The following is a 25000-nucleotide window of genomic DNA, read 5'->3' as shown; positions in this document are numbered from 1 at the left end:
AGAAATTAACATTAGTTTGAAAAGCTCTGGGAGGGGCAGTATTTTCAGTGGGGGAATCAGTATCGACCAAGATGAAGATATTGAAAATAGAGGGAAAAAGGTCATTATGGAAAAACATAAACTAGAGCATTAGATAACAACATATGTTTTAGATTCTTTTAAGTATAATTTAGAGAACTGCAAATTTGTGAATATTATAAGATGATGGATATTTTAAACATGACATCAAATAAGATTTTAGAAAAGTTTACAAATAAACACAAAAAATAATACATTAGCCCTTTGCAAGGACACAGAGAGATCAAGTGGTGTTATTTATAATAAATGGCTCAATGCATCATGCTCAGTGCTTCTGTTACCATGCTTTTTTTATCATGCCCGACTGCTTCTCTAAGCCTACCTACAAGTTGTAAAACTAAATACAAGAGACAATCTATGAATACACTGTTTCTGACCTATCTTGCATACTTGGACATTATAGTCTACTTCTTTTGGACACTGTACTTTGCAGAAAAGAAATATGAGGAAGGAAAAAATAAATGAATAAATAAAAAGTTGTAAGGATCACCATAGAAGATATTGTAAAAAGAAAAACAGAAGTGGTAGTGAAAACCACAACATACAAGTGAAAGTGGTGATTGTGAAAAAAACGGAAGCAAATTACCATCGCAAAGATATCAAAATACAAAATTCTATGACAATCCAAAATCTGTCCCAAGAAGAGTGTTGGACTCCATGTACTCTGTGCTGTTAATAGTTTTCCGAGTCCTCTTTTAATGCACAATAAAGCTTACCAATCAAGAAATTTATTTAAGCATCTAAGGCATTCTCTTGCTCTTTAGGTACTTCCCACATGGCACTGTGGCTCATTGGGTGTGTATTTAGCATGAAATTAACTACAATACCCAGTACCCTTAGCTTTAATTAAAGCCCTGTACTCCATTTTTTTTCAAAGGCAATTATGTATGCGACAGGCTTGTGATGATTAAAGACCAGGTAACAGATAGGTGATGTTCACAATTTGGTGGCTAATTACTCAAAATTGTATTGATCAAATGCTTCTTTAGTTTAAGCTTTTTTTCTTAACAGAAGATCAATATGTTCACATTCATGCACTACAATCTCAAGATTGGAATGCATTAACATGAACATAATGATGGCAATGTTACTAAAGAAAGTTTAAACTAAGAAAACTAAAACTTCAGGCAATTAGTGTGTTGACACCTTTGGATGCATATGCCCTAATTTGATAATTGATAAGTTAATTACAATAATCAATTAATAAACAATAATTTTACTTGGCCACATATTCAGCCAATCAGCCCTATTCTCTGAAGGCCATATCTGCCTCATGAAAGGAAAGAGATAGAAAAAAAATGGAGACAGAACATAACTTATATGATCCACAAGTTATAAGTGAATAATGAAACTAGCAAATCATTTTCACAAGCAAAATACTCAATATGCGTTTGAATAGAATGCAAACCTAAATCAAGATTTAATGACAGGTTAACAAGAATAGAAAAAATAAATACTGATAGGAAAAGAAAGGCATGTATTGTGTGTGTGTCTTGAACTACCCATTACTTTTCATTTCCTAGCAAACAGCTCCCCCTGTTCTGCAAAAATAAATGTTGATGGGCTACTGCAACTAAATCATACTAATAAACATCCTATGGCCTCTTCATAATTGTCTATTGTGAGGTCTGCTACCTGATCTAGTAGAACCTAGTGTGAAATACCTTCATTAAAATCATCTAGATCCAGTGTCACTATTCTAAGTCTATTTTCTTTGCAACAATATTCAAAACAAACTCTAGAATCTGATAAAATTCTCAACTTATGTTGAAATCTATTATCCTACAATCTAACCTATGCTGTGTCTAGCTTCAGCCATCTCTTGGCTATACCTAAAGCTTTACATCTCTCATTCCTCATGCAAACACATTCACCTCATTAGGTTTGGTGAAGTCTTTCCCCTTTCTTTCCTAAGTTGTTTCAAACAAATGATCACATTTTGCTTCACTCAGCACATGCATAGGCCATACAGAGTAGAAAATAAATATGGCAGAGAAAAGTCTATTTGAATACTATATATATATATTACTGAATATTGTACGTGATTCCTTGTAATACAGAAATCTGCTTTTTGTTCATTTATGAGAACACAATTCTATTATTTGTCATCCCCACTTAAAAAAAAATATATATATATGTCTACATTACTCTTTTGCTACCCACCCTCTAATCTAATACAGAATATTAGTGAAAACAATACCCATGGAACTTTCTGGTGATATTTATCATCCCTCTCTTATAAATTACAGTTCATACTACAAATAAAGTATCCCTACACTTTACATGAAATACAGCTGCTGAGTGATTCTACAAATCAGAAATTGCTGTCGCGCATCTTCTTCCTTGCTATTGCAATGATGAACCAATAACTATTCTTTTTTCAACTTCTGCTTCTACATAAACTAATAATTACACAGATGTATCGAAAGTGTCCAAACAGCATAAACAAAGAGAGTATCCTTACAAATATTAATAAAGGTGCAATAAAAATGCATTACAAGTTGTTAAGCATATACAATACTGAGAATCCATGCACACATAAAACTGAAGTACAGCATGTATCTGTACATACATTCTCATACATATATAGATACAAGTACTGTATATACATTTACATATACACATACATGAATATACATACATATTACATATATATATACATATATATATATATATATATATATCTATGCATATATATATACATATATATATAAATATATATATATATATATATATATATATATATATATATATATATATATATATATATATATATATATATATGTGTGTACATATGTAAATATATGTATATATGTCTGTATATATATATATATATATATATATATATATATATATATATATATATATATACACACACACACATGCATATGTGTGCATACACACATGTATATATGCATATACATGTAGACACATAAACACTGTCCTGCATGTAAGCAAAGTGCAAAGGCTCCTACCTGGTGAATAACCTCAGTCGGGGGAATATCTGTTGTGCGGTTTGTGTAGTGCGGCCCCTGAGGCTGCGTCACAACATTAGCCTCCTGGACTGGGACGCCCGGATTGGTAATGGTCATCCCGCCCAAGCTACCACCGCCACCACTACAGCTGCCCTCACTACCACCACCACCACCCTGTTATGTTCACAGTCACAGGTTAGTTAGTGTTTTCATTAAAACCCCAAATCATCTAAAAATACATACATATAAGCAAAAAAGCAGGAGAAAGGTTTTGATGGTCAAAGAATATCATATTTTCTCCTGCTGCTCTTACCAGTTTGAAATCAACAGAAAGGCTAATATATGCCAGCAATAAACCTGTTTCTGCATTCACAGGAAACATTGTAAAATCTACTTCTTAATCAGAACTTGATTCAGTAACATAGATTTACACCAATGCAAAAAATTCATAAATATATTCAAATAAAAAAAAATTTAAATCAAGAGACACTTAAGTAATTTACTGTAGTTCAAGACTGCACCAATTATGTGACACTGAATAATTTTGAGTTTTCAGTAACTTCTCATTTAGTAAAAAAAAAAAAAAAATGCTTCCCAATTTTATGAAAAAAGGACATATACAAACAAAACCAAACAAAGCAATATCAACATAAATGAAATATATACTTCAATACACATGAAAAACAAGCATGGAAACACACACACATGAAAATCTATGCCATCATACATACTAATATGAATTTACATGTGAATATCTTATACATACTTACTCTCACTCACTAATTAAAATAAGATATATATCAATATCCCCTCCCCCCACACAAACAAACACGCACAATTACACACGCGCACACATACAAACACACACACACACACACACACACGCACACACACACACACAAAAGTGAGAAAAACTATGCATAATCTGAGCAGGCTTACAGCAGTGGAATTTGTAATTGAGTTTAACCTATTGCCACTGGGAACTGGTAATGTCCACTGAAGTTTTGTGTCATAAAAAGTATTCACAGACAATGGCTCTACAAATGCTCAACCACCATGGAGTAAATTGGCATGCCTGTGTGACCTCACCTGAGTTCACCTTTCCTTGAATTTTCAAGATTTTTCTTTTTCTAATGATACTGATATTGATGCCGTTATTGTTATTATTGACATTATGATCCTTATGATATTATTGACAATCCTAATAACAATATATATGAAGGAATATTTCTGAAAAGCAAGGGCTGGGTTACACAAGTGTGATACGTAGGACTGGGATTTGACTTCTTGGTGACTAAATACTTGTCGAGCCACTTGTGTGTAAACCTATTTGATAAACTAAACTCACAGCAGGCATGAAATGGATATACACGCCATCCCCAGTGACAATGAGTGAAGTACGAAGGGAAAATTAATAATAAGAAGAAAAAATCTTTAGGATGATCAGTTTCTTTTATTATTATTATCATTTTTTGTGAATTAAATAATTTTCTTGACTGGCACTTTATCAACTATAAGTAGCATAAGAAAAGAAGTAATATTTATATGATTTAAATTACCCTAATTTGGGGATTTTATCATATTATTCTAAATCTAAAATTTTATAGCTGGGGTAAACAATTACATTTAGAGTTGCATGAAATAATATATGCATGGGATCAATCAATCAATCAATCAATCAATCTCTCTCTCTCTCTCTCAGCAATTCATCTACAGTACATGTATTGTGTAACAGCCATATTGGTCCTTAAAGACTTAGCTCTAAATTCTTGAAAAACTTCTAATCTATTTTAGAACATACTTTGTTTTCCTTTGCCTCATTATCAAAGTGACAAGAATTTAATTCCTATATAAAAGTCTTACTGCATGTTTACTGAACCGCTGCCACCAAAATAGCCATTTTCCTGACATTTTTTCCTATGTAAATAGGTATTTATGAAATAATCATATGGTATCAACACTCAGTGGGAAAAATTGATACTTACAATTGTGAACACTTTGTGACACAATTTATATATAAAATTTTTACAACATATACATAAGTGTGCATGTGTGTGTCTGTGTGCACATACCGTATAAATGTGAGTAATCTCTATTACATTTGTGTGTGATACTTCTGTATAGGGGATATATGGAGATGGAAATGTTCTGTAGTATATATAATAAGTTGAAAAGAAAACAAGCATGCATACACACACGCACCCCCCCCCCATATCTATCTATCTATCTATCTATCTATCTATCTATCTATCTATCTATCTATCTATCTATCTATCTATCTATCTATCTATCTCTCTCTCTCTCTCTCTCTCTCTCTCTCTCTCTCTCTCTCTCTCTCTCTCTCTCTCTCTCTCTCTCTCTCATGTTGTTCAATTAATCTTTACTATTAATCTTTACTAAAGGTATAAAATAAAGAAATATCAATATAAAATCAAAGCTAAAAGTAAAAGACTAATAAAAAATGCATGCAAAAATAAAACATTTTAAACATTTACATATGTATGTGTATGCATGTATATGTATATATGCTTATGCATAAATAAGTACTACATACATACATACATCCACATATATATATCCTGTATATATAAATATATATATATATATATATATATATATATATATATATATATTATATATATATATATTATATATATTTATATTATATATATTATATATATATATATAATTATATATAATATATATATATATTTATATTATATATATATATATATATATATATATATATATATATATATATATATATATATATATATACACATACATATTTATATTATATATATATATTATATATATATACCTATATATATAAATTATATATATATATATATATATATATATATATATATATATATATATATATATATATACATATATATATATATACATATATATATATATACATATACATATACATATATATATACATATACATATATACATATATATATATATATATATATATATATATATATATATATATATATATATATATATATATATATATATACATATAAATATAACACACAATGCACATATTTCTATATGTGGCTCTATTATCATCAAAACTAACACTAACATTGGTTTCATTACAATTATGTGCATTCCATGACAAAGCAAGGGATTTGATGTAATTTGATTTCATTACCTGTTTATACAAGCACACCTAGCTATAATGCGCTTTACTGAGGATTATGTAAGATACAATATTACAATATGGGTAAAAAAGGGAAATCATAGTGACACACACCAATGCTTATTAATATTTCTGTGCTCTCTCTTTTCTTATGAAGAACAAGGCAAAGATAAAATGGGTTGCCCATTATGTAACCTTTCTGGTTAACTGTCTCTTACCAATCCAAGTCATGATCATATCTTTTGACCTTTTTCTAGGGCTTTTTCTTCAGAGGTCTCTCAGAGCTGGCTATAAAGTTTAATGAGTATGGTTATGAATCTATGAAGGTCTTTCCTCACACATAAGGCTATACAAAACTGTCTTAGCTGCCATTACAAATCCATTTTCAGTTCCACTGTGTTTTGGGTTGAAGATCTAAATTTCCGGCCTCAGATCCAATCTATTCTTTTAACAGCATATTTGGATAATCAGTCATACCAATCTAAATGAGGCAATATTTTTCACAGCCATTTATCTTTTTTCTGTGTGTGTGTGTAATTGCTGCTTCATTTACTTGATGTTTTGCATGTTATCTAAAGTCTATGAAATGCCTTTTTCAGCTGTCTTCTTTTCATCAGCCTCTGTCAATCATTATGCAACAGGAAGGCAATTTCTATCTACAAAATCTGTTACAGCAACACCAACATTGGGTTTCTGATTGCATTCTTGCAGATTAGTTCAGCATTAACAAAAAACTTTCATCTATAATATAGACACTTTTATGAGCTTATTGAATATCCTATGACATTCTTTTCAATGGCAGTCTCCTCCTTGTCATAGGAGATATCTTGTGTGATAACTTGTGCATCTTGAGGTTTCTTAGAAATGGTTCAAATTCTTCCCATAGACTTTTTACAAGCTTAACATTTCTGAACAGAAAAGCTTATCACCAAGGATTATTACAAGCATATAACAGGAACTGCTGACTACATCTAGCCATGTGTGACTCTCAGCTGAGGCCCTTCCATAATAAACCAGGTCACCCAAGCAAGGGTATTGAAGGCCAAAGTTAGTAGGTAATTTTTCAATGAAGTTGTAGGCCCTAGAGTATTACATATGGCACTGTGTTATAGAATGTCTCTGTGCTTTAGCCACCTCCACATGGAATTGAAAAACAGGTGGTAAAAAATGAACACTTAATAACAGAAGCAAAAAAATCCCCTTCTTTGATCACAAAATGCACAGCTGTTAAAAAACTTCCAAGACAGTTAGGCCACATGAGTAAAATATGTTAGTAAAGCATTACAATTTAACATGCCTGTTAATCAAACAAACCACATGTTCTTCTAACAAATTTACTTTAATATAAACCATCTTTTCTGAATATCAGAAAAGATTAAAATTTTCAATGAGGAAAAAAATAATTTGAAACAGTTTACTTTTCTTTCCACAAATGTAGTGCTCTTCTTAAAACTTGGTGTGGCTGTTCATCTTCCCCTTTACTTGACTTACATGATTTGATCAGACCATTAAAGTGCACAGTGCTTTCAGCAGAATTGTGGAACTCAGGCAAGGTAAAGCACTGCCATTCAGCTTTCAACATCTCAAGTGTGTTTACTGTGCCATAAGCAAACAAATTACACCAGCAATCTAAACTAGATGACACAGTGTTATCTGCAGTGCACTTCTGACTTTGTTCTTGGCAAGAATCTGAGTTGGAGTTCAATAGCTACATCTCCCTCCCTTGTCCTCGGGATACAACTAGTACTGCATTGGGTCTATAGCAACTTTGACATCTATTTATTAATTTAACTCTTTTCAGGAACCTGGCTTAAGCTTAGATAACCACAAATAACCAATACAACCCATATATCTAACAAAATTAGATTTGCAGGTCCTTGAAGCAATAGAGAGTATGGCAGATTCTCTTACTACTAAAAAATATTAAACATGTTTTAATACTTTCTAATTATTGAAGTTCTACAAACCCTTTGGTAACAATATCAAGTTTGAAGATGAAAAACAAATTACAAACAATATGCAACTCAAGCAGTTAATATACTGGTATCAGGTGAAATGCCTAAATAGTATTAATGTGCATTGGATATTCTACTATATCTAATTTATTTTTGCTCCTTAAACTTTAATGCCAAGCTAATATTCATGCAATAGATAGTACATAGCAAACAAGATAAATATTTTAATTGACAACGACAACATGAATCAATGACCGAAGTATGTATGTATATTCTATCTATTCAGTTAGAAAAGGAGAGATTTAGATCCAGATTTCTCTGTACTTCTTGCTAATTACTCAACCAATAGTCAGCCTTTAGAGAAAGTGACTAATTTTGTTAAATATCAAAAGCAAGCACAGATCCCATCACTTTCAGTTCCTCTGAGGAAATGAGAATTGGTAACAATATTGATTCCCCCCTATTTATCAACATCTAGAGCTTTCCTAATTTCAGAACCACTGCATTTCCAAAAAGCTTCTATAAGCAATTACAGGGAAAAAAAAAGTTCTTCATTCTACAGCAGTGGTGTATATTTGGCTTCTGGGAACTTTACTTATAAATCCACTTGATCTCAGCACCTAAATACTGAGTTGCAATACTGTTATATACCTTTATTGGGGAAAATTTGGGCTCCAGCAATAATAAGAACTATGCTGACTTTCTAGATGGTCCCACCTCTATGCTTCACGGAGAAAAGCTTCAAAGCAATAAAACTTCAACTTCAAATGTTTCTACAACAATTTCTAAAAATTCATTGATCAAAACAAGACTGGATTTTCTACCACACAGATTTGACTTGAAATATACATTCTTTATATAGTATCCGTTTGAACTGTATACTTTTTTAATCTGTTTATTTACATAACAAAACATACAAGAGATATTTGTTAAAAATACAGTTCTGTAATCTAACTTACAACATATCTAAGAGTAAAGTTAGTGTTGGAAATTGGAAACGGTTAGCAGTGGAAGAATTTTGCCTGATTGCAAAGTCTCAAACATCACACTTCTCTTCTGAATTTGGTTAGTGGAAACAGAGGCTCACCATGCAGCACAACACATTAAGACCCTGCACAAATGACATGAGGCTAGCTTGAGCAGCTGAACCCTAAACTGACATAAAAACAGTAAAAAGTCTATAAGTTAAGGTAAGCATGTAAAGGACAGAGTAATGCCAAGCCCAGGCAAAACAGTAGCAACAGTAGGTCCTTGGGCTGGCTGGAGAACAAGAACCGTGGGATGGCGCCCACCTCTGGTGCCAGAACGTGGAAGAAGGCAGGGCAGGTTTTGTAGTTGATGGATGGCGACCAGTGGGCTCGAGTGTGCCGCGCTGCACCAGAACTCAGCACCTACAACACTTGGCTGTCAGGCCTTTACTCATATACAGTGGGACCTCTTCCAACTGATATCATGCAGACACCACAAAGCATGATCATCTTTTTTTTTTTAATTGTCACACAAGACACAAGCAACTTTCAGTCTGATTACTTGACTCAGTCATTTCTGACCCTCTAAATCATGGATAGATATCTAAAGGTCCACTGTACATAATAGATATACCTTGCTAATACAATACAAAAAGGTTCAAAGGCTAAGATCTTTAACTTGAATTAAGAAGTTATAAAAGGAATGTCCATTCACATTAAAAGCTGTTTAGCTGACTTACATTTAAAGGGAGCCACTACAACATACCTTCACCTGCCTTATGCCAGGTGACCTAGTCAATATACAAAATAAAAAAATAATATTGCATTACAAATGGCACAAATAAATTCTTTAGTAGTTGCCTTACTGAAGGTTTCGTTAGGATTCATGCTAGGGTTTCACTCTATACTAATACATTAAACACAAAAGACCACACACAAACTTTCATGCCTTCATCAGAATCACATATTCACACAAAATGCCTTACTGGCAGAATACAACCACCACCAAAAACAAGAGTGAATGGTGGCATAATCAACTAATTGTGGATCTTTACAAAAAATAAATAAATGTTAAGAGAAATTAAAAATGCCTTGGTGTGGATTAAAGACCAATCTACTATGCATATTCACATCACAAAAGCTTGGCACATAACTGCAAGTAATTTTCTCATATACAGAAATGGAAATATATATGAATATCTGAGTAGTTCCACCAATAAGGAATGAGAGAATGAAGAGCAATACTCACCCCAGCCAGCTGCATGTTGAGTTCCTGGTTGAAGGCCGGCTGAGTCGCAAGAGAAATAGGAGTGCTTGGGTGGCTTGGGGCAGACAATGGGGCTGAGAAAGGGGGCACAGTGTGTGCGGGGGGCAGTGAGAGGGGCGGGCATGAGCCACCAGATGTACCTAACTGCTGCAGCTTCCGTGCCAGCTCTGACAGATTACTGTTTGAAGTTATACTACAAGAAAGAAAGAGAATATGTTAATTATGAACTAATTGTTTAGCCTGTATTTGTAATCATACAAAAAACAAAAAGTTCCCCCATCCCTATTCCCTATCCACAAGCTTAAGCCATTAATGCTATCTATGTGCAACCAAAATTCACAAAAGAAAACTACAGTCAACCAGTGACAGTATGTGAACCCAGAAAGAATGATTTGAAACATGATACAGTAATCACTTCCCTCCAGTCATCCTCACCTGTCATATTTCTCCAAAGAATTCTGCTGTGAGAGTCTGGCCTGATGCTCAGCCATGTAGGTATTCTCAGGTGTGCAATGATGGGGGGGTGTTGGGCCGCCCGACCCACTCTGTGAGACGGGTGCCGGGGCAACTGATGTGGTGCTGGCACTGACACTGGCTGCCAAACCATCACTCTGCTGCAAGACAGGAAGGAAGCAGATATAGGGTTAATCAACAAGAATTACCATGCAAAATGTTCTACTCTTCAAATGGGAAGTAGTAAAAATATACTGACTTATTTCATGAATGTTAACTCCTCACTTCATCACAACTACAAAATCTTAAAGAAATTACATTCTTAAAAGGTCTATATAAATATCTAAAAGACTCATTTCTGTACCGAAACACTAGTGCCTGATATTGGCAGTTACTTGAAAAGAGAATATATATATATATATATATATATATATATATATATATATATATATATATATATATATATATATATATATATATATATGTATGCATACATATATATATAGATATGTACATAGACTGACACAAAGGAAATGAAAATTTACAAAGATATTTAGCAAGCATTAGATTTAATGAAAATTAAAAGTGGTGGAAAAAAAAGGTAAATTAAATATGGAGAACAGAAAACAACTGATTCTGTATTTTCAAATTCATAAATTGATTTCTAAAATGCTTCTAATTTCTGTTATGCAATTACTACTTTTAAGTGAGGGAAGGCAAATTAATTATTAAATTTGTTTTGGCTCGGGTAATGAAAAAGGCTGAAAAACAAGATAAAAAAAAAAAAAATTATTATAGCTGTTATACCATGTTAGGATTTTTTTTTTGTATTTATCTGCAATAGAATACACACACACACTGATATACACATACATACATAAAAGGCCTCATTCCATACTTTACATCACACCTATATTCATGTACCAAGACCTGCCATATCTTCCGTGGATATTGCACACCCATTCAGATCATGTTCACAGTGCCAGCTGGAATATCAGCTGTCTGTGACTTTTATCTTGACTAAAAAGAGTCTACATGAAGTAGCTCTCTCTTTGATGAATACTGTTTTAATGAAGTATTTCTGTACGTTTTTTATCATTCCGATATGTCGCAAAATACTGTTTGCAGGATGATCTGTTTAAATCACATACTTTTCTCTTTTGTTACAATTGCAGTTTTGCCAGTAATTTTATAACATTTTCTCATTACAGGATATTGACAAAATACTTTGAAGTAATAAATGACTTAGGCAAAATAATTACCATCACGAATGGCAACTATTCCTGGAACAAAATTTTTTGTGGCAAAAAGTGGAATCAAGTAACAGAACCTCACCTGCAAACAGTGTTTGTGACAATCACTTTATATTAAGACCATCAGCTAAATCCATCTACCAGAAAAAGCTGAACTAATATCTTCACCTAAGACATTCCATGCACTAAAAAAGATCCCAATCTCTAGGTGTACAAGGTTACATGCACACAGAGACTTTACCTGTTGGTCTTGCGTTGTGGGAGTAACAACAGAGGCAGAGGAGGCTGGCAGGTTAAGAAGCTGAGCAGCAGCAGATGAGGCAGGAATTGAATCTGACTGTGGGGACTCGTCAGTGTAGGGAGTGGGAGCCACGGCAGGCTGGCCCTGTGAAGTACCCACTGACCCTACAGACCCACCAACTACGTCATCTCCGGGTAGTTGCTTGCTTTCTACCACAGGACTCACCAGGAAGCGAGATTTTCTGAAAGCCTGTGACCAGAAGCCAATACTATCAGCCAAGAATTATATTAGCAGGAAAGCTGCACAGTGGCCAGCTCTTATCAAGATAGATTTACAGCACCTCAGAGAAGAATGAGTGAGTGAAGCCCCCTTTTGTGCTCGTCCTAGGAGTCACAGATTGTTTGTTATGTGACATGGATATGCTTTGCATCTGTTTTGAGATTGGCTGCTTACACAGGTGAGATTTTCTTTTACTGAATTTATCATCATCATTATTTGTTTCTATCTCAACTATTTATTTCTTGGGTAATACTTTGTTATTAATTTATTGTTTTGGATATCCAGCACTTACTCTAGGGTGAAAACTGAATAAAAATGAAGTATAGTTCCTTAAAATCAACAAAAACTGAAATATGCATGAAATATGTAAATGAAAATAAAAAACAAATGAGTTAAAAAGAGACCTCAGTTTCTCAGTAGACAAAGTCAGAGAGAAAGAAATGTCCAAATGAAAAGCATAGCTGTAAGATAAATAGATATGAAGAAAAACCATAGAGACTATGAACACTAAAATACTTACAAATACTACTGGAAAGCTCACAAATATCGATGATAACTTCATACTGTGCACCCATACATAAAATGGGACAAGATAAAACAACCTACACTCTGACACACTCACATACAACCAAAAGGACGGCATGTAAGTAAACTGATGTCTATTTATAAAACATATGTAACTGTATAAATATATACTAACACCCACTCACACAGAGCTAACACTTTGTATGACTTATACACATATAATGTATATACACTAAATAAAAGTCTATACCATGCATGTGAAAGAAGGTATATAAGAATAATCTTTGCATACGAAAACTTGTCAAACAGCAATATTCCAAGTCAAATACTATTCATAAATTTTCTTATTCAACACTTGGGTAGAAATCACAACAGGTCTGAGAACTTTCTTTGACAAATCTAAGAACAAATTTCTGAGCCTGTGATCTTTCGTGAATACTGCCCTTAGTTCTTTTATTGGTTAAGTATTTTTTTCAAATGATCAGAAAATTCAAGTTACTTTTCAACTACTAAAGTTATTTTTAAGAAATGAAGGATAAACATTTTTTTCTGGATTGCCTTTGAATAGTTTGGAATAATTTGACAAATTTTCTCACAAAAATTTCAGGAACCAAAACTAACATGTGTAACAAGTACTAAGAGAGAAATACGAGTGTATAACTACAAAATGGAAAATAGCTATATAGATGCAAAGAAAATAATACATAAAAACAGCACAAATACACAACCATAAATAAAGCACATGTACATATATACAAATACATATACACTGACAATCAGGCAGGCAGACCAAGATACTGGGACAGGCATACACAAGCATACACACAACACACACTGACACAAACACTGACACACACTGAAACACACACACACACACACACACACACACACATACACACACACACACACACACACACACATACACACACACACACACACACACACACACACACACACACACACACACACACACACACAAACCTGTGGCTGCTGTGGTGCAGGCTGAGTCGAAGTGGCTGACTGCTGTGGAGCACACACTGCGGCTGGAGTAACTACTGCCTGCTGCTGCTGAGGAGTCTGCTGAGTCTGCTGTTGCTGCTGTTGTTCCTGTTGTGTCTGAGTGGGTTGTGGCTGCCGCACAGGGCTTGTCTGCACTTGAGGGGATGATTCCCTTCCTTCAACCTGCTTGCTTGGGGTTCCTGGGGCACTGTCCCCACCTCCCTCCTCTCGGTGCTGTAGTGGATGTACAAAAGCACTCGGTTAGGCATGGCAAGTGCATAGGGTTGCCATTCGGCCAATCAAAACAGAAAACAGAGAACACAAGAAAAGATTTGAAAAGAAAGAAATAAGAAATGGAATATAATTGAATAACCTTGCAAAATGCTTTTTGCAAATTCCAAATGCTGCCCTCCTGATTCACCCACAATTAGCTTTGTAGCCATTTCAATTTTACTGAATAAATCATTTTGGCATTAACATGAAATTAATAAATCAAGAATTAATATACATTGAAAATTATCACTGATATGCTATGATATGCAAGGGCAAAATATCCAAGAAATAAACAAAGGAAATTAATAACAGACAGAAGTTTATCATAAAATAAAACAACTGTATATAAGACAAATGTAACATAAAAACATGATTACTAATGAATAAAAAAATTACAAAATAAATACATACATTGCATTTTTTTGGTTGACTTTTTTTTTTACATCTTTAATCCAAGGATATAAATATATATATCGAAATCTGACACAAACATGATTCATATATATTTACTTATGAAAACTTACAAGTAGTAGTAAAAAGTTACTTCACATAGAAAATAATGCGATCACATGTCTTCAGTTTCTGAATTATGACATGATTTTAAGCAAATTATATTCAGAAATTGGTAAACTGGGCAGCAAAACCATAGTCTACTCGCTAAAGAATCCAGCCAAACAAAAGAGAAAACTATTAACAAATAATTAATTAAATAAAAAAAAGCATTGAATGAGACTTTTCCTATGATATCATTAAAATCAAATGTTTTTATGCTATAGGTAAAATCTGTGAAATATAATAAAACGTGTGAAATATAAACCATAATAGCATAAGCCTAGGATTGCATAGACTGTGCTCTCTAGAGGGATAAAAATAATAATACAGAAAAATTATGGATAAAAAATGAAGAAAAAAAATCTAACATCACTACAAAAATGTGCTATCAAATTGTCATTCACATCAAAAATGGTGAAAAAAGTAGATGTGGTAGTAGAGAGAGAGAGAGAAGAGAGAAAGAAGAAGAAATAATATATATAAATCTCTTCTTGACGTTGCATTCTGTCTCAAAGTCTGAAGCTCCAAGTATAGGGAAATGCTAATGCTAAGTAACAAAACCATGAATAGTACCAATGCGAGTGGCAGAGGCAGGATGGGCGCTCCGGAAGACCATAAGGAAGTCAAGCCAGGCTCCACGTACTTGTCATGGCAGTGATAAAATATATTGTAATTCATTTCCCTCAAAAGAAATTACACACGGAGTTATAGACAGGCAACAATGGCAAAGCTCTGCCAGTAACAGTTTGCATTTACATGAATACAAGAACATTGTTTAACCTTTATATTCCCAAGAAAAACATAATTTTAGACAAAAATAAATGTATAAAGAAATAGAAAAAAAAGAAAAAATGAATAAAATAAAATAACATAAATAAAAAAAAGGATTGAACCAACCACTATCCTCCAAAAAATAAAGCAAAGGTTAATATTAAAAAAGTGCATTTCTTGAAAATGTTTAGAATGGTTGAAACTACCATCAGCTTGCAATTATCCTTGAAGCAATCTCCATTTTATTCAATCTAACATTGCATATATATATGTGTATAGACTATTTATCTAATACAAGCACACAGCAGCTTTGTATCTTTAGTTTGGTTTATTCAAGTTAGGATTTTTAAATTTTTAATCAGTTCTTATTTTGATTCTATTCATCTTTAAGGGGTTTATTTGCATGCAAGGAACAGTGAAAGAAATGGAAATGAACTAGACTGGATGTGAATAGATGCAGAAGGAATAATAGTTTCTATACAAGAGTACAAAATTAAAAATGGGACTTATGAAAAATTTATTTCCAATTACCCTATGATTTTGTTGTCAGTTTACCAACTGCTATTTACATTCCAGATAAAAAGATATTTTGCATGGGTTAAATCTGAATACTATTGTTTCATCAAACATTCACTTAAATAATACAATTCTGTGCTTCTTTTTGTAAGGGATACACAGTTCAATATAGAAGTTAAAAATTAAACTATTCAATATAAAATTCTCCTGTACAACTTAGCCTAAGGAACTAAAAGAAAAGAAAAAGAAATCTTAAACAACTGATTAAAATAATAAAGAAAACTGGTGTCAAAACATACTTCTACATTTTCAATATATTGAGCTAAATTATTGCAACTTGTTACAAACCATGACAGTAGAAATTCCGAACTTAACACTCTGGTGACATAATGAAAGGATTATCTAAATCAAAAATATCAAGCTGGAAAGAATCACCTGACAAAACATGTAAACAGTATGTATACACAGACTCTAAAGACTTATGTTATAAGGGTTTCATCTACAAAGACTAAATATCTGTTCAAAGCAAGTCCCCTTTTGACACACAATACATACAGTAAACTTAGATCCTCTACTTGCAGATACTACAGTGAAATTAAGATTAATTTCCTTTTCACCAGGAACTAATGAATCTTATCATACTGACACCAGAACTCCCACTGAATTTCTCTGTTGCATCCTGCTGACTGGACATACTAGGAGTTGTTTCTTCTTCATAGCATCATTCTATTAACATTTAATTAATATCGTTCTGGGAATGACTTTGCAGAGCTGACAATGGTACTAAACAGAAGCACACATTTCAAAAGAATTTTGAAATATCAAATAGAAACATGGGTTACAGTATTTCTATGGTATCTATATCACCTCACTAACACAGATAAGAATAGCAGAGCTTATACAATGCATTACCATCATCATCCGAGACATACAAATAAGTGTACTTAACATATATTAGGTTGTTTTTCAATGATGTTTTATGACAAAACTTACAATTACAAAACCACATTACACTGATATAAAAAAGGTATGAGTTTCTCAATGAAGCCTCTACCTAAATAATTGTTATGCCTATCTTCTCAGCAAATGCTGCCATCCTGTGTACAAATACAGAAGGTAAAAAGGAGATACAAAGACCTGCTTATGTTATTCATATGTTTTCTCTCATTTTTCAAAGGAGACGACAATGATACAATGGTGATGATGATAATGGTAGAGCTAGAATAAAACTATTGAATATCTAAAAAGTGCTTTTGATATATTTCTTGTGAAAAAGCTAAAAAAAAGGGGAAAAAGCATCCAACAAGACTGGAATGTCTAATAAGCTACAGCAAAATATGTAATCATCATTTTCTCTCCTCCCTTCTAAACGTCTCTAACCATCATTTATTTACTGACTGCAAAATGCACTATCTTCTAGTGAAGATGCATTTTTTAAAATGCAAAACTGATGTAGCCTACATCATCTGTTGTGCCTGAATTATCTAGGCATGAAGAGGATAACACACTGGATGCATTTCACTTTTCAGACAGCCACAGAGAGCTTATTCATTCACAGATTCTTTATCCTACATTAATGCTAGCTCTGCATTTGTCTCTAATCTACTACAGTGACTGCTGGATGACCCCTGATTCTAGAACAGTTGTGTGAAGTATTTGATGTATGCACGGGAGAGTATTTATCCGTTAATTTTCTTCTTACTTGTACAAACAATTATGGTAGTATATAAATATATATTGGTGTACACATACCAAAAGGCAACGTAGAAACAAATACACATTAACACAAACACACACACACACACAAACACACACACACAAGTAAGCACCAGACACACAAAAAGATATAGGTGTAATACATATATTGTATGTTTAATCTTATCTGGTACTGAACATGCAAAGAAATTAGAAATGCCTTCAATGTGTTTTAAATCTCACACTAAACACAATAGTTATAATAATCCACACACAACGGAATCATAATTTCAATGGAGGCTTTTTCACCTTCCTAGTGGAAATCTAACACTTTTAGAGAGGGAAAGGCAAACATAAAAATCAGAGGAATAAAAAGGTGCTATATATGTTAGGAAATAACACATATGGGTGTAAATCATAAACACTATCACACCAAAGTGGATCATGGTGATACAAGATGCAGATTGTTTTGCTTATATTGGGGAAGGCCTGGGTAAGAAACAACTAAAGGTGTGTGGAGGAGGTATGTGTGTAAAGAAAACAAAGAAGAAAAGGAAATATACAGAGAAAGAGATAGAGAAAGAATATGTATAGCTATATGGGGATTTCAAGATAATGAAAGTTTTTATGGTATGAAGTTTTCTTCAACTAAACATAAAGACTTCAAGTATATAAATAATATTTAATCCCCTTATTATCCATCCTCACATCAATTACGATACTAGTCCTAGACATAAGAACATAATGAAATGAAAAACAGATTACAACAGCTGTCATTAAGAAAAAAGAAAACAATAATCACATAACTTTTGGCAACTGTGTTCTTTGGTTTCGATCATCAGTCTGAATGCTCTCTGTTTAGGCATAACTACTGGAACACTAAAATCCTTTCATCCATCTTTAAAGGCAAATCCTAACAGCTATTTATGGGAAGCTACAGTGAGTGCAATAAGTGTTAAAGGAGACGTGAGGAGTGAGGCAAGGAAGCACACGAGCACTCTTGACCAGCTTAGTCTTGGGTGATTAATCGTCTCGCGTTGGCCTGCAGACCCCAGCAGTTGAGGCCACACGAGGTGAGGGTCATCTACGCACAGCCCTCAAGCATAAGCTGGAACTGTGTGATGAGAGCACCGCACCGCGTGTGACCAACCAAGGGGGCAGGGCATCCGTCTGGCCAACAGAGATGTCACTATAGCCACCAGTCATGCTCTTCAGTAAATATCTAGATAGCATTCTCAGTTTGCTGACACAAATCCAGTCGTTTCTTCCAACAGTTACTTACTGAGCTGTGTCGTCGTCGCCGTTTAGGGGAGGACCGACTCAGCTTCCTGGCCAGGTAGCGAGCCTATCACGCCGCACAAAATAAATGATACAAACCACTGATATGAGCCACAACAACCATACAGCCAAAGGGTCTTTCGCGACCTCAAGCAATCCTCTAGAGAAACGGCCGCCACCCAGAGTCAAGGGGGGGCTACTAATGCATGCCATAATAAATCATAAATGGAAATCATATAAACTTTTAAAGGAAATATGATGTAATTATTATCATAAAAAATAAAGTTTTATAATCAATACTTTTTTGTTCTTTACCTGCCTGAAATCACAAAAACAATCAAAACCAAAATTAGAAAACTTTTCAAATGCTAACCCACTTTCACACAATCAATATAATAAAAGCTATACCTTTTACAAATAAATTAAAATACCAGAAGCAGAACACTGAACATTAAAGATTTGATTTTTTGACCTGTGACCTTTCTGTCAAAAGATATATTATTCAAATGTTGTTCTATTATGAAAAAAAAAAGCTTGTAAACAACACTAGATGACAATCTATTTCTCCTTTTAAACAAGCAAACAAACAATAATATGTAAAGCTATCTTTCCATTCTATTTTTCTACACATTAAAAAAAGAGGAAGCATTACTTCATTCATATCCATCTCAGAATTATGCCTTCTTGCCTCACAGTTTTAGAACAAGTCTTTCTTCCCTTAATTTCCTTTCAAGGGGATGAACATCAAGAACTGTATGAAGCACTAAAGGTTGAGACATTTTTAACATGGTTTCTATTTCGAGCTGTTTTCATAATGCTATCTTCCAATAATGCACATGTTTATTTGAATATGTTCAGTTTTAACATATTCATCATATGTTTTATATCCTTCTTTCTTACTAACAAATTCTCTTGAAGAGAAAAGCATGAACCTTTTGGCAACTTCACCAACACCTAATAACTGCAACATACATCATGCAATTGAAAGCATGTAGCTGCAACCTACAACCTATAAGAAAACTTCTTTTTACATCAAGTATACTACATAATACTACCACATGACAAGTAATGTGAAAGTGAAACAAAGTGGTATTACTACAAAAGTTTTTGATCCATGTGATAGGGTTAGCAGTCCCTTGCCATCACCTGTAAAGCTACACTTGGGAGGGTAAGCTAGAAAATTCAATTGCCAAGGTTTTGAGTTAAGTATCAGTATGCTGTTATTTGCTTTTACATTGCAGATACAGAAAATGACTAATCTCTCACCAGAGTCAGAAACTCATATGTAGCTGAGAAGACTGGCAGCAGCTGTACAAAGATTTCTCCTTTTGAGAAATATTGCAACAGGACATAATAGATGCATAAGAAAAAATGCAGAACCTTGACTATTCACAAATAAAACAGTTACCTTCGGATAATACGTACATGATTAAATAACTAAACGACAACAAGTAACAATGGGTTTGCATTTCCTGTGCATTATCTAAATTCAGATCAGCATCTCTTCACTTCAATACACTCTAACACATTTCATACATTGTTTTCAAAATGCTAAAGATGATCACCTATGGACTTCATAATAACCCTCTTGTCAGATATATCCTCTAAAACCTTGGTGGCAATCAGTTGTCTTTAATGGATGATGCAAACAATGACACATCAGCAAAACTATATAAAAAAAATTATGATCTAATGAAACAAGAACATCAGATAACAGCAAAAATAAATACTGATCAATAAGCAAATTCAAAACTTGGGGGACATGTAAAATCATCAACACTTTCCTTCCTTTTCAGTACTTTATTTATAGATTGTATATTTGTAATGCCATACAATCCCCTTGTTTCATCAAACTAGTCAAATGTTTTGCAAGACTTTTTTCGTTAGGATAACCAAATTTTCTACTTAATCTCTTATACTTGCTTTCTCTTAAAAAATGAAAGCACTGATTAATGAACTTTTTCATAAATGAATAAATAATTAAGCAAATATATACATATACATATATATATATGTACATATATATTATATATATTATATATATATATATATATATCAAATATATATATATAATATATATACATATATATACATATATATACATATATATATACACATATATATATACATATATATATATATATATATATATATATATATATATATATATATATATATAAATATATATACATATACATATATATATACACATATATATATACATATATACATATATATATACAAACATATATACATATATATATACATATATATATACATACATATATACATATGTATATACATACATATATATATATATATATATATATATATATATATATATATATATATATATATATATATATATATATATATATATACATACATACATATATACATACATATATACATATATACATATACATATACATATACATATACATATATACATATACATACACATATACATATATATATATATATATATATATATATATATATATATATATATATATATATATATATATATATATATGTACACTACATGGAAAGCTGATACTAAAAGGTAAAATACTGGGTAAATTTACAATGAATATAAGTGAAAAGTGATTTCCTCCTTACTGGCTATGTGCTCACAAATTACTGGATATATGCAAGCACATGATAAAAGGCATTAATAAAGTTTTCCTGTTAAAACTAGGTCAAGGAGAATGATATCGATTGAGAAAAAATTAAAACAGTTCAGTGTCTTCAAACTTCATTAATTTCTTGCCAACTAGTAGTTATCAAAACTTCATACTCGTTTCTGCATCAATCTACTCCTTAGGATAAATACACCACTGTACACATTTGTTTCTATATCTATGCCTCATCTATACTGTCTTTTTTTCCACCAATTTATCCTAAATATAAAAGTCTGTATTCTGTCTCTCAAGCATATCTTTTTCATTCACTCAAACTCGATATTCTTTCTTTCTCCTATCTATAAATCATATCCAGTACATAAGACTAAATCTACAGCACAAGTCCAACTTCTAGTAATTTACCGGTTCAAAACATCCATCAATCATAGTAATTCCCTCTCTTCAATGTCTATCTAATAATAATATCTAATAATCAACTGGTAACATTTCTTAGCAATGGACATTAAATTGATTAGTAAAATCTTAGATTCAAAACCAGTTTTCCTTTCATACTGACACAATATGTAAAAACTGCTACAAATTTTTGTGCACACCTCTTCTGACAAAACAAAGTGTTAATAAAATCATGACAGCTATACAACATAAAGCCTCAGAAAAGTTAAGTGACATAATCACATGTTCCCCTAAACAATGTCAAAGGAGGATTCGAGTAATTAATGTAACAAGTACAGGAAGATAATATCATCTGACTTTTCTTGACCGACACCTGAAAGCTAATAACCACTAGCCAATATACATATATGACATAAACTCTGGCAAGCACATAATTATTACCAAAACAAAAATCCCTCCAAGTAAAACTGAATCAAAAAGATTTTAAGAATACTGACCCGTGCTTCAGGATCGTCCCTGTGGCGTCGAGAGGCCGAGGGGGAGCGTGTGTGGCCATCCTGTGAGTGATGCTGACTTCTGGAGTCGAGCCCTGGAGTGGACACGACTGGGAGAACATTGGGGTTGGCCTGAAGCTGTCTGATGATGTCTTCTATGTAATTGATCACAACTTCAGCATGGTTTACAGGTAGGAGATTAGTCATTACCTGAAATATGATAGAGCATAACAGTGAGGGAACAGCAAAGGTAAATAATAAACACTATAATTGTTTGCAAGAAAAATTGGAAAAATACAGTAAACCTTTAATTTATGCAATATATAAAAATAAAGAGAGAGAGAGAGCAAAAAAAATTACCAGTTTGTTGGCTACATCTTGAGGGTCATTATCAGTTATGTCAAACTTGAAGGTGATGGTCTTCTGCTTTATAGTCTCTAGCTGACACTCGACCATGGTTTCCGTCACGCTCAGGACAGTTAGTTTGGGGAAGCGGTCGAGTGTCTTCTTCTTGCGAATCTTCTTGCGCTCCATGTGGTGGCGGCTGGAGGAGCCATCAGCCGGGTGCTCGCTGCACTCCGACTCGGAGGCGGCGCTGGGGTCAAATGGAGGGTGAGTGGAGGATGTGATGGTGGTGTTGTTGGAGGAGGAGGACATGGTGGTGGTGATGGTGGAGGAGGTGTTGTTGCTGGTGAGGGAGTTGTTGGAGATGGCTTGCGTCTCCAGACCAACGCCACCAGGCCTTCTCAGAGACATGGAAAGAATAAATTTCAATGTTTCAGGTATTCCACTTCACTTGAAAAACCAAAAGATCAGTACTTACCGCTTGATAAACACCATGTCATGCATTGATTAGAATCTTACACTTCATTTCACTGACAATCAGCAGACTGTTTGGCAGGGATTTCAAATGAACAAGAAGCTAAAGCAGCATTGTCAGCTAAAAAAAAATGTATAGGTATTCTCTACTGAAAAGCACACATTTGGAAATTTGCTTTTGTTACAGAAAAAATAAACAAAATAAAAATAAATGTAAAAATAAAAAATAAAAAAGACTGTATCTTCTCTATGAAAAATCATGTTAAACTCAAAAATAAGCATAGCATGGCACAATAAACAGTTAAGATTCACCACATAAATCATCCATTATTTCTAAACTGGACTAAACAGAACATAAAATGGCTATTTGAAACCCTCACTAAGTAACCAAAAAAGCAGGGTACACTGAGAGGCAACATGTAAAAAACTGTTAAATCTGTGTGAAAACTGCAATGACAAATACATGTACAAATGCCCTTCTTATTTACACTGTCAGGATACAATCTTAAAGTTAAACCTTGAACGAAACAGCAGTAAATTAAGTTTTAACTAAGTAAAAATTCTGAAAAAAACAACAACTAAGGATTCCTTAAAAGTGAGAGTATCTCAACATCTCAGAATTTCAATACACATTCTTAACAAACCCTTTTACCTGTTGAGTCTGTTGAGTCTAATCATAAAGAATGGAGACAAAGTAAGTAAATCTAAATCTGGAAGAACCACCTATTACAAACTTAAAATTATCACACTCTTTCAAATTGTATCCAATGACACTTAACAGTATTCCCGAGTTAATGCCAAGACACAAACTGAAGCTTGGTTAGGACCCTTTCACATGACCTAACCCGTTTGGCCTTTTTGCTCTGATACCATGTGTTTTGTTGTAAGGTGAAATATCATTGCATAAAATGGGACTGTATAACATGCCATTCTGGGTCAAAAGCATTCAAAGCTCACCAGAATCTCTGACAAGGAATTAGCTTGCTGACATTTACAATGAAATAATAATAATAATTATAAAAAACAATAATAATGAACAATAATAATAATAAAAAAAAAAAATGCCATGGAAAATCAGCATTCCTAGAAGGCACATTCAGAGATTAATCTAACAGCAGGCCATGACAGGCAGACAGAGAGAGCATTACAGCTGTCTCAAGACCTCTTCCTTACCTGTCATTGAGGAGGTGTGAGTAGGTGTCTGCGAGGATCTGTGGTGAAGGAGAACTCTCCAGCTGTGGGGGAAATATTGAAATGTTAAACACATGTTGTGAAACAATTTTGGTTTTAGGCCTAATCCTCAATATCACATCACAGGACCTTTACTTTAATATCACTTATCAATCTAATATGTTATATTTTTATCAGTTGGATTTACTGAAAGTAGAAAGGAAACTTTAATCAACAAATGCAA

General features: G+C 33.1%; 1 protein-coding gene across 31 annotated transcripts in view; it reads right to left on the bottom strand.

Annotated features, from left to right (window-relative positions):
- Window positions 1-25000, bottom strand: part of LOC113824616 (serine/threonine-protein kinase WNK1) — a 160021-nt gene that overhangs the window by 17459 nt on the left and 117562 nt on the right. For 16 of the 31 annotated variants that reach the window (XM_070124790.1, XM_070124794.1, XM_070124789.1 and 13 more), the window contains 11 exons: window positions 24760-24821; window positions 23128-23509; window positions 22771-22977; window positions 19240-19302; window positions 15549-15617; window positions 14133-14384; window positions 12348-12596; window positions 10836-11014; window positions 10383-10593; window positions 9458-9556; window positions 3054-3227 (listed from right to left, as the gene is read on the bottom strand). In XM_070124790.1, the coding sequence (XP_069980891.1) occupies window positions 3054-3227; window positions 9458-9556; window positions 10383-10593; window positions 10836-11014; window positions 12348-12596; window positions 14133-14384; window positions 15549-15617; window positions 19240-19302; window positions 22771-22977; window positions 23128-23509; window positions 24760-24821 (1947 nt within the window). The remainder of the gene's footprint in view (window positions 1-3053; window positions 3228-9457; window positions 9557-10382; window positions 10594-10835; window positions 11015-12347; window positions 12597-14132; window positions 14385-15548; window positions 15618-19239; window positions 19303-22770; window positions 22978-23127; window positions 23510-24759; window positions 24822-25000) is intronic. The other 15 variants (XM_070124780.1, XM_070124784.1, XM_070124801.1 and 12 more) reach the window with 10 other exon arrangements.

This window comes from Penaeus vannamei, chromosome 8, assembly GCF_042767895.1.
Source record: "Penaeus vannamei isolate JL-2024 chromosome 8, ASM4276789v1, whole genome shotgun sequence".
In the NCBI taxonomy this organism is placed as follows: Eukaryota; Metazoa; Arthropoda; class Malacostraca; order Decapoda; family Penaeidae; genus Penaeus; species Penaeus vannamei.
The sequence above is the reverse complement of the archived record's forward strand: the minus strand, read 5'-3'. Positions and strand labels throughout refer to the sequence as shown.